Raw genomic sequence first — 12,359 nt, 5'->3', positions numbered from 1 at the left:
CGCCCCCCGGACTCCTGCGCCCCCCAGACTCCTCCGCCTCCCGGACTCCTCCGCCCCCCGGACTCCTCCGCACCCCAGACTCCTCCGCCCCCCGGACTCCTCCGCCCCCCGGACTCCTCCGCACCGTGCTCCTCTCATACCCTACAACACAGCAGTATACAGAACACGCGATCGCAGAGGCCTGTCTTGTACAGGGTTAAAGGTAAAAAAAAATTTTTTGAAAATAAAATAATAATAAAAAAGATATAAAAAGTGTATTTTCCCTCCAATCACACAGTAACATAAGAGGCGTCATTCACAAGGAGTGCTGCAAAAAAACAAGAAGAGCAATGAAAGCGTAAAAACGTAAAGCGCTCCGTGTGGACGGCGGCAGTGCTGGCGGAGAAGGTGCAGCAAAGGCCAAACCCTGGGGGAGACTGCCGTTACCTGCCGTGACGTCACGCTGCGGGCTCTTACGGTGACGTCGGTGTGACCGAAACTCCACCCACCGGCTGCCAAAAACAAACAACGCCCACGTGCAGCCAGCCAATCGCATTGATAAGTGGGCTGGTTTGTCTTGGGAAGGCGTGGTTACGTTCGGTTACGCCCACCGCACAGCGCTGCTAGCCAATAACTCCGCCCAGTACAGTAGTGAAAGTAGCAGCGGACAGTCCGCGGTATAAGGAGCTCGGGCGGCGGCGGCTCCGGACAGTCCCCGGTAGACCTCCAGCAGCAGCTCAGTGATGGGGCGCGGGGATAAGGCACCTTCTCCGGAGCTGAAGGTGCAGCTCACCGATACACCGCCGCCCGGTCACGTAAGTGCCGCCGCTGTGTACACCTGAGCCCGGGACAGGAGGGGGCGGGGGCTCCGCTTAGTGTCGGCGCACAAGGAGGCGGCTGCGGGGACACCGGCGCTGTGACGGGCGGGGCCGCGGGCGGTAGAGGCAGGCGGAGGCCACGACTGACAGGGACTCGAGGCAGGCAGGTGCTATGGCACCCGGCGGAGCGCTGGGATTGGATAAGCCGGGGGTCAGACAGGGTTCAGGGGCGTGTCATGTACAGCGTGCTACGTAAGCACGTCTCTGTGTGAACCTCCGGGGGCGCCGTGCAGCGCACGCTCAGCGTCACGCTGTGTGCTGGTGCTGACCTCTGGCTGTGCGGCAGGGTCACTGATGATGGAGCGGGCTCGTTGCTCAGGGTCACTGATGGAGCGGTGTTATGATAAGGCAATTCAGTACCACACTGGACATAGAGGTCCGCGCACATACAGTGACCTGGCAATAACCCAAAAACATAGAACGAGCTCTGAGACGTGGAAACTCTGCTGACCGCAATCCCTAATCCTCTCCAACCACACTAGAGGCAGCCGTGGATTGCGCCTAACGCTCCCTATGCAACTCGGCACAGCCTGAGAAACTAACTAGCCTGAAGATAGAAAATAAGCCTACCTTGCCTCAGAGAAATACCCCAAAGGAAAAGGCAGCCCCCACATATAATGACTGTGAGTAAAGATGAAAAGACAAACGTAGAGATGAAATAGATTTAGCAAAGTGAGGCCCGACTTTCTGAACAGAGCGAGGATAGGAAAGGTAACTTTGCGGTCAACACAAAACCCTACAAAAACCACGCAAAGGGGGCAAAAAGACCCTCCGTACCGAACTAACGGCACGGAGGTACACCCTCTGCGTCCCAGAGCTTCCAGCAAGCAGGAAAAAACAAATAGACAAGCTGGACAGAAAAAAACAGCAAACAAAATAGCAAAGCGGAACTTAGCTATGCAGAGCAGCAGGCCACAGGAACGATCCAGGAGGAAACAGGTCCAATACTAGAACATTGACTGGAGGCCAGGATCAAAGCACTAGGTGGAGTTAAATAGAGCAGCACCTAACGACTTCACCACATCACCTGAGGAAGGAAACTCAGAAGCCGCAGTACCACTTTCCTCCACCAACGGAAGCTCACAGAGAGAATCAGCCGAAGTACCACTTGTGACCACAGGAGGGAGCTCTGCCACAGAATTCACAACAGAGCGGGCTTGTTGCTCAGGATCACTGATGATGGAGCGGGCTCGTTGCTCAGGATCACTGATGATGGAGCGGGCTTGTTGCTCAGGGTCACTGATGGAGCGGGCTTGTTGCTCAGGGTCACTGATGGAGCGGGCTCGTTGCTCAGGATCACTGATGATGGAGCGGGCTTGTTGCTCAGGATCACTGATGGAGCGGGCTCGTTGCTCAGGATCACTGATGGAGCGGGCTCGTTGCTCAGGATCACTGATGGAGCGGGCTCGTTGCTCAGGATCACTGATGATGGAGCGGGCTTGTTGCTCAGGATCACTGATGGAGCGGGCTTGTTGCTCAGGGTCACTGATGGAGCGGGCTTGTTGCTCAGGGTCACTGATGGAGCGGGCTCGTTGCTCAGGATCACTGATGGAGCGGGCTCGTTGCTCAGGATCACTGATGGAGCGGGCTCGTTGCTCAGGATCACTGATGGAGCGGGCTCGTTGCTCAGGATCACTGATGGAGCGGGCTTGTTGCTCAGGGTCACTGATGGAGCGGGCTTGTTGCTCAGGGTCACTGATGGAGCGGGCTTGTTGCTCAGGATCACTGATGGAGCGGGCTCGTTGCTCAGGATCACTGATGGAGCGGGCTCGTTGCTCAGGATCACTGATGGAGCGGGCTCGTTGCTCAGGGTCACTGATGGAGCGGGCTCGTTGCTCAGGGTCACTGATGGAGCGGGCTCGTTGCTCAGGGTCACTGATGGAGCGGGCTTGTTGCTCAGGGTCACTGATGGAGCGGGCTCGTTGCTCAGGATCACTGATGGAGCGGGCTCGTTGCTCAGGGTCACTGATGGAGCGGGCTCGTTGCTCAGGATCACTGATGGAGCGGGCTCGTTGCTCAGGGTCACTGATGGAGCGGGCTCGTTGCTCAGGGTCACTGATGGAGCGGGCTCGTTGCTCAGGGTCACTGATGGAGCGGGCTTGTTGCTCAGGATCACTGATGATGGAGCGGGCTCGTTGCTCAGGATCACTGATGGAGCGGGCTTGTTGCTCAGGATCACTGATGGAGCGGGCTCGTTGCTCAGGGTCACTGATGATGGAGCGGGCTCGTTGCTCAGGATCACTGATGGAGCGGGCTCGTTGCTCAGGGTCCTCCGAGTATTTTTTACTGCTGGGAGATGTAGTTTTCATCGCCTGAGCTGAGTGATTTACATCTGTTAGCAGCATAAGGACATGTGGGGGTTGGTAGGGAATCTCCACATGTTATCAAGCCGGCTAACAGATGTAAATCATCCAGCTGCGGGGAGGAAAACTAAATCTCCTACCACTAAAAAATACTCAGAGCAACGAGTGCACCTGCTCATAACTATTCATCACATTCTCTTCATGATATATTGAACTATTGACAAAACAGGGTGCTGTATACACAGGTACTATATACGGGGTGCAGTATACACAGGTACTATATACAGGGTGCAGTGTACACAGGTACTATATACAGGGTGCAGTGTATACACAGGTACTATATACGGGGTGCAGTATATACACAGGTACTATATACGGGGTGCAGTGTATACACAGGTACTATATACAGGGTGCAGTGTATACACAGGTACTATATACAGGGTGCAGTATATACACAGGTACTATATACAGGGTGCAGTGTATACACAGGTACTATATACAGGGTGCAGTGTATACACAGGTACTATATACAGGGTGCAGTATATACACAGGTACTATATACAGGGTGCAGTGTATACACAGGTACTATATACGGGGTGCAGTGTATACACAGGTACTATATACAGGGTGCAGTATACACAGGTACTATATACGGGGTGCAGTGTATACACAGGTACTATATACAGGGTGCAGTATACACAGGTACTATATACGGGGTGCAGTGTATACACAGGTACTATATACGGGGTGAAGAAATGAAAACAGGACCACCAAGGATGTCCAAATATAAGTGTACCTCAAGGACACTCCTAATAGAATACTATAAACCAAATAGAACAAAATAGGAGTAAAAGACGTCCAAATTGAAAAAAGGTAAATTTATTAATACATAAACAAAGAAACAATATAACGGACTGGGATCAGATAGTGAAGGCTACCAATGCCCAGGCACACAGAAAACATAAATGGGCAAGTACATAAAGTGCTTAGTGCATACTGTAAGAAAGGGAATCAGAACATACAGGGCTTAAACCGTATAATACCGCAGCAGCGGTGAAACCAAATGTGCGCACAATAAATGGAGCCCCCGTTCCCTCCTCTCAACCTTGCTTACCCATAATGTGACTGAGGCCGGACATGCGCCACGCCAGCACCGACGCGCGTTTCGCTCAGCTTTTTCAAGGTGCGGTAGTGTGCTATAGAATGGGCCGCGTATAAATACCTCCTCTCCAGGTGTCCATAATTGCGGCGCATGTAACCGGAAACCCGCGCCGGGCACTGCATCACTTCCGGCAGGGCCAGATGATGACTGCGTGTCAGCTGGACCGTCGCCCACAAAATGCTGAGACGCACGCGTCACCGCCCGGCGCCTTCAGCGATGCCCCGGACCACGCAATCCGGAGACATGCGCACATAGGACAACAGAGTAATAGAGCCGGGTACGTATATCCCGGAAATAAAGTGAATACAGTGCAATAAAATGCCGATGAATCAGAAAGTATACCGATGAATGACATCACAAACATATACAAAGGACAATTAGTGCAAAATTATATATATAAAACAACAATTACAATAACGTACCACTGATTATATTACATAACATAATATTATAATATGAAGTAGTGCACAGTATGTGATTCCAAATCTGGACCAGGTGATAAGATACATTGGAGGCATGGATGGTTTCAACATTGGCCCAAGGTAGAATTCAATTGCTTCACACATGATGGTATGATAAACTTGATCACTAAATAACTAAAGAAACAAAAATACAAGAAAAAATAGTAAATAAATAATAGAAGCAACACAAAAAAATAAAAAAAACACACAAACATACAGAACGGTAAATCGGGATATGTTCTTCACAAAAAAGAACTAAAGCTAATTTGCTCGTTGAGACCTGCAGGCGTGACTGTATCTAATATAGCGATCCACCTGCATTCCCTCTGAGCAAGCACACGCTTCATGTCACCACCCCTAATGCCAGACTGTACTCGGTCAATACCCCACGCTTCAAAACCAGCTGAATTACATTTATGTTTAAGACGAAAATGCTTCGGAATCGTTTTGAGGGAATTGACATCAGCCACATCACGAGCCGCCTCGATGTCCCTCACGTGCTCGCGAATGCGAACACGCAATTCACGTGACGTTAGGCCCACGTATATGGGTCCACACGGACAAACCGCATAGTAGACCACATACGTGGTACTGCAAGTGATGTGGTATCTGATGTCATATTCCCTAAGCCCGTCCGATGACTTAAACAGTCTAGCACGCTTGAGATTCCTGCAAGCCAGACAGTCTCCACATGGGAAAAACCCTGTTCTAATAGTGCCTGTCCCAAACGGTCTAGGGGTTCTTGCCACATAATGGCTTTTCACAAGCATGTCTTTAAGATTATTACTTTTCCTGGCAGTCATAAGGGGCTGTCGCGGAAGACACCTCCTCAAAATAGGATCGGTAATAAGGACCGACCAGTGCTTGTTCAGTATTGACCTCATCAGATCCCATTTATGATTATATGTAGAGATAAATCTCAGTTCTCCATCAGTACCATCCCTTCCCATCGTGTCTTTCCTTCTCCTATTCACCAGCAGATCATCCCTCGATGACCGCTTAGCTCTCATATATCCCCTCTTGATAATACGTTTACTATACCCCCTTTCCACGAATCTCTCCCCAAGGTCCACAGCCTGTCTCTCAAAAAGCCTGTCTGTAGTACAAATCCTCCTGGCTCTGAGGAATTGCCCCACGGGAATGGACCTAAGTGTGGAACGCGGATGTGAGGAAGAGGCATGTAAGAGGGCATTCACAGATGTCTCCTTGCGATATAGGTCCGTATGTATAAGACCATCCTCCTGTACACTAAGTGTAATGTCCAAGAATGAAATTTCCTTATGATGGTAGACATACGTGAGTCGTATGTTGGAGTCGTTGTGGTTTAGCTCCGCCATAAAATTACGTAAATCACTAATGGGACCCTGCCATATAAACAGCACATCATCGATGTATCTATACCACCCCACAATTTGGGGGGCGGCATGTGCGCCAGCTGAGAAGATCTCACGTTCCCAGTAACCCAAAAACAAATTAGCATAAGAAGGCGCACATGCCGCCCCCATGGCAGTCCCCTGTTTTTGAAGAAAAAATTTATCTTTAAAAGTAAAAAAATTATGAAGCAGAACAAACTCCAACAACTCCAACACCAACTCACGCATGTCAGGATCCAAGTTACTATTCTCCAAGAAGAATCTGGAAGCCCTCAAGCCATCCTCATGACGGATACTAGTATATAATAATTCAACGTCTGCTGTAACGAGTATTATATCCGCGTCCACACATAGGCCATTCAACCGTCTAAGAATGTCATTAGTGTCTCTGATGTGAGAGGGCAGCGTCTCAACCTGAGGCTGCAGATAAAAATCTACAAACCGACAGACCGGATCACATAACCCCCCCACACCAGAAACAATGGGGCGGCCAGGTGGCGAGACAGGATCCTTGTGGACCTTGGGGAGAAGGTAAAACGTGGGAATAGTAGGGGTTTGAACCAACAGTCCACCCAAGACCCTTTTGGAGATAATATTCCTCTCATACGCCATCTCCAGAATAGAACATAGTTGTTTCTGGAAAGTTGAAAGTGGACTGTGGGGCAACATGGCATACGTGTCCCTGTTACGCAGTTGCCTCATAGCCTCCCTCTCATATTTGTCCACCGGCCAAATCACCACATTACATGCCTCCTCCTCACATCCGCGTTCCACACTTAGGTCCATTCCCGTGGGGCAATTCCTCAGAGCCAGGAGGATTTGTACTACAGACAGGCTTTTTGAGAGACAGGCTGTGGACCTTGGGGAGAGATTCGTGGAAAGGGGGTATAGTAAACGTATTATCAAGAGGGGATATATGAGAGCTAAGCGGTCATCGAGGGATGATCTGCTGGTGAATAGGAGAAGGAAAGACACGATGGGAAGGGATGGTACTGATGGAGAACTGAGATTTATCTCTACATATAATCATAAATGGGATCTGATGAGGTCAATACTGAACAAGCACTGGTCGGTCCTTATTACCGATCCTATTTTGAGGAGGTGTCTTCCGCGACAGCCCCTTATGACTGCCAGGAAAAGTAATAATCTTAAAGACATGCTTGTGAAAAGCCATTATGTGGCAAGAACCCCTAGACCGTTTGGGACAGGCACTATTAGAACAGGGTTTTTCCCATGTGGAGACTGTCTGGCTTGCAGGAATCTCAAGCGTGCTAGACTGTTTAAGTCATCGGACGGGCTTAGGGAATATGACATCAGATACCACATCACTTGCAGTACCACGTATGTGGTCTACTATGCGGTTTGTCCGTGTGGACTCATATACGTGGGCCTAACGTCACGTGAATTGCGTGTTCGCATTCGCGAGCACGTGAGGGACATCGAGGCGGCTCGTGATGTGGCTGATGTCAATTCCCTCAAAACGATTCCGAAGCATTTTCGTCTTAAACATAAATGTAATTCAGCTGGTTTTGAAGCGTGGGGTATTGACCGAGTACAGTCTGGCATTAGGGGTGGTGACATGAAGCGTGTGCTTGCTCAGAGGGAATGCAGGTGGATCGCTATATTAGATACAGTCACGCCTGCAGGTCTCAATGAGCAAATTAGCTTTAGTTCTTTTTTGTGAAGAACATATCCCGATTTACCGTTCTGTATGTTTGTGTGTTTTTTTTTATTTTTTTGTGTTGCTTCTATTATTTATTTACTATTTTTTCTTGTATTTTTGTTTCTTTAGTTATTTAGTGATCAAGTTTATCATACCATCATGTGTGAAGCAATTGAATTCTACCTTGGGCCAATGTTGAAACCATCCATGCCTCCAATGTATCTTATCACCTGGTCCAGATTTGGAATCACATACTGTGCACTACTTCATATTATAATATTATGTTATGTAATATAATCAGTGGTACGTTATTGTAATTGTTGTTTTATATATATAATTTTGCACTAATTGTCCTTTGTATATGTTTGTGATGTCATTCATCGGTATACTTTCTGATTCATCGGCATTTTATTGCACTGTATTCACTTTATTTCCGGGATATACGTACCCGGCTCTATTACTCTGTTGTCCTATGTGCGCATGTCTCCGGATTGCGTGGTCCGGGGCATCGCTGAAGGCGCCGGGCGGTGACGCGTGCGTGTCAGCATTTTGTGGGCGACGGTCCAGCTGACACGCAGTCATCATCTGGCCCTGCCGGAAGTGATGCAGTGCCCGGCGCGGGTTTCCGGTTACATGCGCCGCAATTATGGACACCTGGAGAGGAGGTATTTATACGCGGCCCATTCTATAGCACACTACCGCACCTTGAAAAAGCTGAGCGAAACGCGTGTCGGTGCTGGCGTGGCGCATGTCCGGCCTCAGTCACATTATGGGTAAGCAAGGTTGAGAGGAGGGAACGGGGGCTCCATTTATTGTGCGCACATTTGGTTTCACCGCTGCTGCGGTATAATACGGTTTAAGCCCTGTATGTTCTGATTCCCTTTCTTACAGTATGCACTAAGCACTTTATGTACTTGCCCATTTATGTTTTCTGTGTGCCTGGGCATTGGTAGCCTTCACTATCTGATCCCAGTCCGTTATATTGTTTCTTTGTTTATGTATTAATAAATTTACCTTTTTTCAATTTGGACGTCTTTTACTCCTATTTTGTTCTATTTGGTTTATACTATATACGGGGTGCAGTATATACACAGGTACTATATACGGGGTGCAGTATATACACAGGTACTATATACAGGGTGCAGTATATACACAGGTACTATATACAGGGGGGCAGTATACACAGGTACTATATACAGGGTGCAGTGTATACACAGGTACTATATACGGGGTGCAGTATACACAGGTACTATATACGGGGTGCAGTATACACAGGTACTATATACGGGGTGCAGTATGTACACAGGGTACTATATACAGGGTGCAGTATGTATCTACAGGGTGCAGTATACACAGGTACTATATACAGGGCGCAGTATGTATCTACAGGGTGCAGTATGTATCTACAGGGCGCAGTATGGATCTACAGGGCGCAGTATGTACACAGGGCGCAGTATGTATCTACAGGGCGCAGCATGTATCTACAGGGCGCAGTATGTATCTACAGGGCGCAGTATGTACACAGGGCGCAGTATGTATCTACAGGGCGCAGCATGTATCTACAGGGCGCAGTATGTATCTACAGGGTGCAGTATGTCTCTACAGGGCGCAGTATGTATCTACAGGGCGCAGTATGTATCTACAGGGCGCAGTATGTATCTACAGGGCGCAGTATGTATCTACAGGGCGCAGTATGTATCTACAGGGCGCAGTATGTACACAGGGTGCAGTATGTATCTACAGGGTGCAGTATGTACACGGCGCAGTATGTATCTACAGGGCGCAGTATGTATCTACAGGGCGCAGTATGTATCTACAGGGCGCAGTATGTATCTACAGGGTGCAGTATGTACACGGCGCAGTATGTATCTACAGGGCGCAGTATGTATCTACAGGGCGCAGTATGTATCTACAGGGCGCAGTATGTATCTACAGGGCGCAGTATGTATCTACAGGGCGCAGTGTGTATCTACAGGGCGCAGTATGTATCTACAGGGCGCAGTATGTATCTACAGGGCGCAGTATGTATCTACAGGGCGCAGTATGTATCTACAGGGCGCAGTGTGTATCTACAGGGCGCAGTGTGTATCTACAGGGCGCAGTATGTATCTACAGGGTGCAGTATGTATCTACAGGGCGCAGTATGTATCTACAGGGCGCAGTATTTACAGGGCGCAGTATGTACACAGGGCGCAGTATGTACACAGGGTGCAGTATGTATCTACAGGGTGCAGTATGTATCTACAGGGTGCAGTATGTATCTACAGGGCGCAGTATGTCTCTACAGGGCGCAGTATGTACACAGGGTGCAGTGTGTATCTACAGGGCGCAGTATGAACACAGGGTGCAGTATGTATCTACAGGGCGCAGTATGTATCTACAGGGCGCAGTATGTACACAGGGTGCAGTATGTATCTACAGGGTGCAGTATGTATCTACAGGGCACAGTATGTACACAGGGTGCAGTATGTATCTACAGGGTGCAGTATGTATCTACAGGGCACAGTATGTACACAGGGTGCAGTATGTATCTACAGGGCGCAGTATGTACACAGGGTGCAGTATGTATCTACAGGGTGCAGTATGTATCTACAGGGCGCAGTATGTATCTACAGGGCGCAGTATGTATCTACAGGGCGCAGTATGTATCTACAGGGTGCAGTATGTATCTACAGGGTGCAGTATGTACACAGGGTGCAGTATGTATCTACAGGGCGCAGTATGTATCTACAGGGCGCAGTATGTATCTACAGGGCGCAGTATGTATCTACAGGGCGCAGTATGTATCTACAGGGCGCAGTATGTATCTACAGGGCGCAGTATGTATCTACAGGGCGCAGTATGTATCTACAGGGCGCAGTATGTATCTACAGGGCGCAGTATGTCTCTACAGGGCGCAGTATGTATCTACAGGGCGCAGTATGTCTCTACAGGGTGCAGTATGTATCTACAGGGTGCAGTATGTATCTACAGGGCGCAGTAAGTCTCTACAGGGTGCAGTATGTATCTACAGGGTGCAGTATGTATCTACAGGGCGCAGTATGTATCTACAGGGCGCAGTATGTATCTACAGGGCGCAGTATGTCTCTACAGGGCGCAGTATGTACACAGGGTGCAGTATGTCTCTACAGGGCGCAGTATGTATCTACAGGGCGCAGTATGTATCTACAGGGCGCAGTATGTCTCTACAGGGCGCAGTATGTCTCTACAGGGCGCAGTATGTCTCTACAGGGCGCAGTATGTCTCTACAGGGCGCAGTATGTCTCTACAGGGCGCAGTATGTCTCTACAGGGCGCAGTATGTCTCTACAGGGCGCAGTATGTCTCTACAGGGCGCAGTATGTCTCTACAGGGCGCAGTATGTCTTTACAGGGCGCAGTATGTCTCTACAGGGCGCAGTATGTCTCTACAGGGCGCAGTATGTCTCTACAGGGCGCAGTATGTCTTTACAGGGCGCAGTATGTCTCTACAGGGCGCAGTATGTCTCTACAGGGCGCAGTATGTCTCTACAGGGCGCAGTATGTCTCTACAGGGCGCAGTATGTCTCTACAGGGCGCAGTATGTCTTTACAGGGCGCAGTATGTATCTACAGGGCGCAGTATGTCTCTACAGGGCGCAGTATGTCTCTACAGGGCGCAGTATGTCTCTACAGGGCGCAGTATGTCTCTACAGGGCGCAGTATGTCTCTACAGGGCGCAGTATGTCTCTACAGGGCGCAGTATGTCTTTACAGGGCGCAGTATGTCTCTACAGGGCGCAGTATGTCTCTACAGGGCGCAGTATGTCTCTACAGGGCGCAGTATGTCTCTACAGGGCGCAGTATGTCTCTACAGGGCGCAGTATGTCTCTACAGGGCGCAGTATGTCTCTACAGGGCGCAGTATGTCTCTACAGGGCGCAGTATGTCTCTACAGGGCGCAGTATGTCTCTACAGGGCGCAGTATGTCTTTACAGGGCGCAGTATGTCTCTACAGGGCGCAGTATGTCTCTACAGGGCGCAGTATGTCTCTACAGGGCGCAGTATGTCTCTACAGGGCGCAGTATGTCTCTACAGGGCGCAGTATGTCTCTACAGGGCGCAGTATGTCTCTACAGGGCGCAGTATGTCTCTACAGGGCGCAGTATGTATCTACAGGGCGCAGTATGTATCTACAGGGCGCAGTATGTATCTACAGGGCGCAGTATGTATCTACAGGGCGCAGTATGTCTCTACAGGGCGCAGTATGTATCTACAGGGCGCAGTATGTATCTACAGGGCGCAGTATGTATCTACAGGGCGCAGTATGTCTCTACAGGGCGCAGTATGTATCTACAGGGCGCAGTATGTATCTACAGGGCGCAGTATGTATCTACAGGGCGCAGTATGTATCTACAGGGCGCAGTATGTATCTACAGGGCGCAGTATGTCTCTACAGGGCGCAGTATGTCTCTACAGGGCGCAGTATGTCTCTACAGGGCGCAGTATGTCTCTACAGGGCGCAGTATGTCTCTACAGGGCGCAGTATGTCTCTACAGGGCGCAGTATGTCTCTACAGGGCGCAGTA

General features: G+C 49.5%; 1 protein-coding gene across 2 annotated transcripts in view; it reads left to right on the top strand.

Moving 5' to 3' along the window:
* The first annotated feature begins 627 nt into the window (after positions 1-627).
* LOC138638849 (killer cell lectin-like receptor subfamily B member 1A) overlaps positions 628-12,359 on the top strand; it is a 61,557-nt gene continuing 49,825 nt past the window's right edge. For both annotated transcript variants that reach the window (XM_069728514.1, XM_069728515.1), the window contains exon 1: positions 628-794. In XM_069728514.1, coding sequence (XP_069584615.1) covers positions 723-794 — 72 coding nt within the window. In that variant the 5' untranslated portion in view covers positions 628-722. The remainder of the gene's footprint in view (positions 795-12,359) is intronic.

The sequence above is a fragment of the Ranitomeya imitator genome, chromosome 5 (genome assembly GCF_032444005.1).
Source record: "Ranitomeya imitator isolate aRanImi1 chromosome 5, aRanImi1.pri, whole genome shotgun sequence".
In the NCBI taxonomy this organism is placed as follows: domain Eukaryota; kingdom Metazoa; phylum Chordata; class Amphibia; order Anura; family Dendrobatidae; genus Ranitomeya; species Ranitomeya imitator.
The sequence above is the reverse complement of the archived record's forward strand: the minus strand, read 5'-3'. Positions and strand labels throughout refer to the sequence as shown.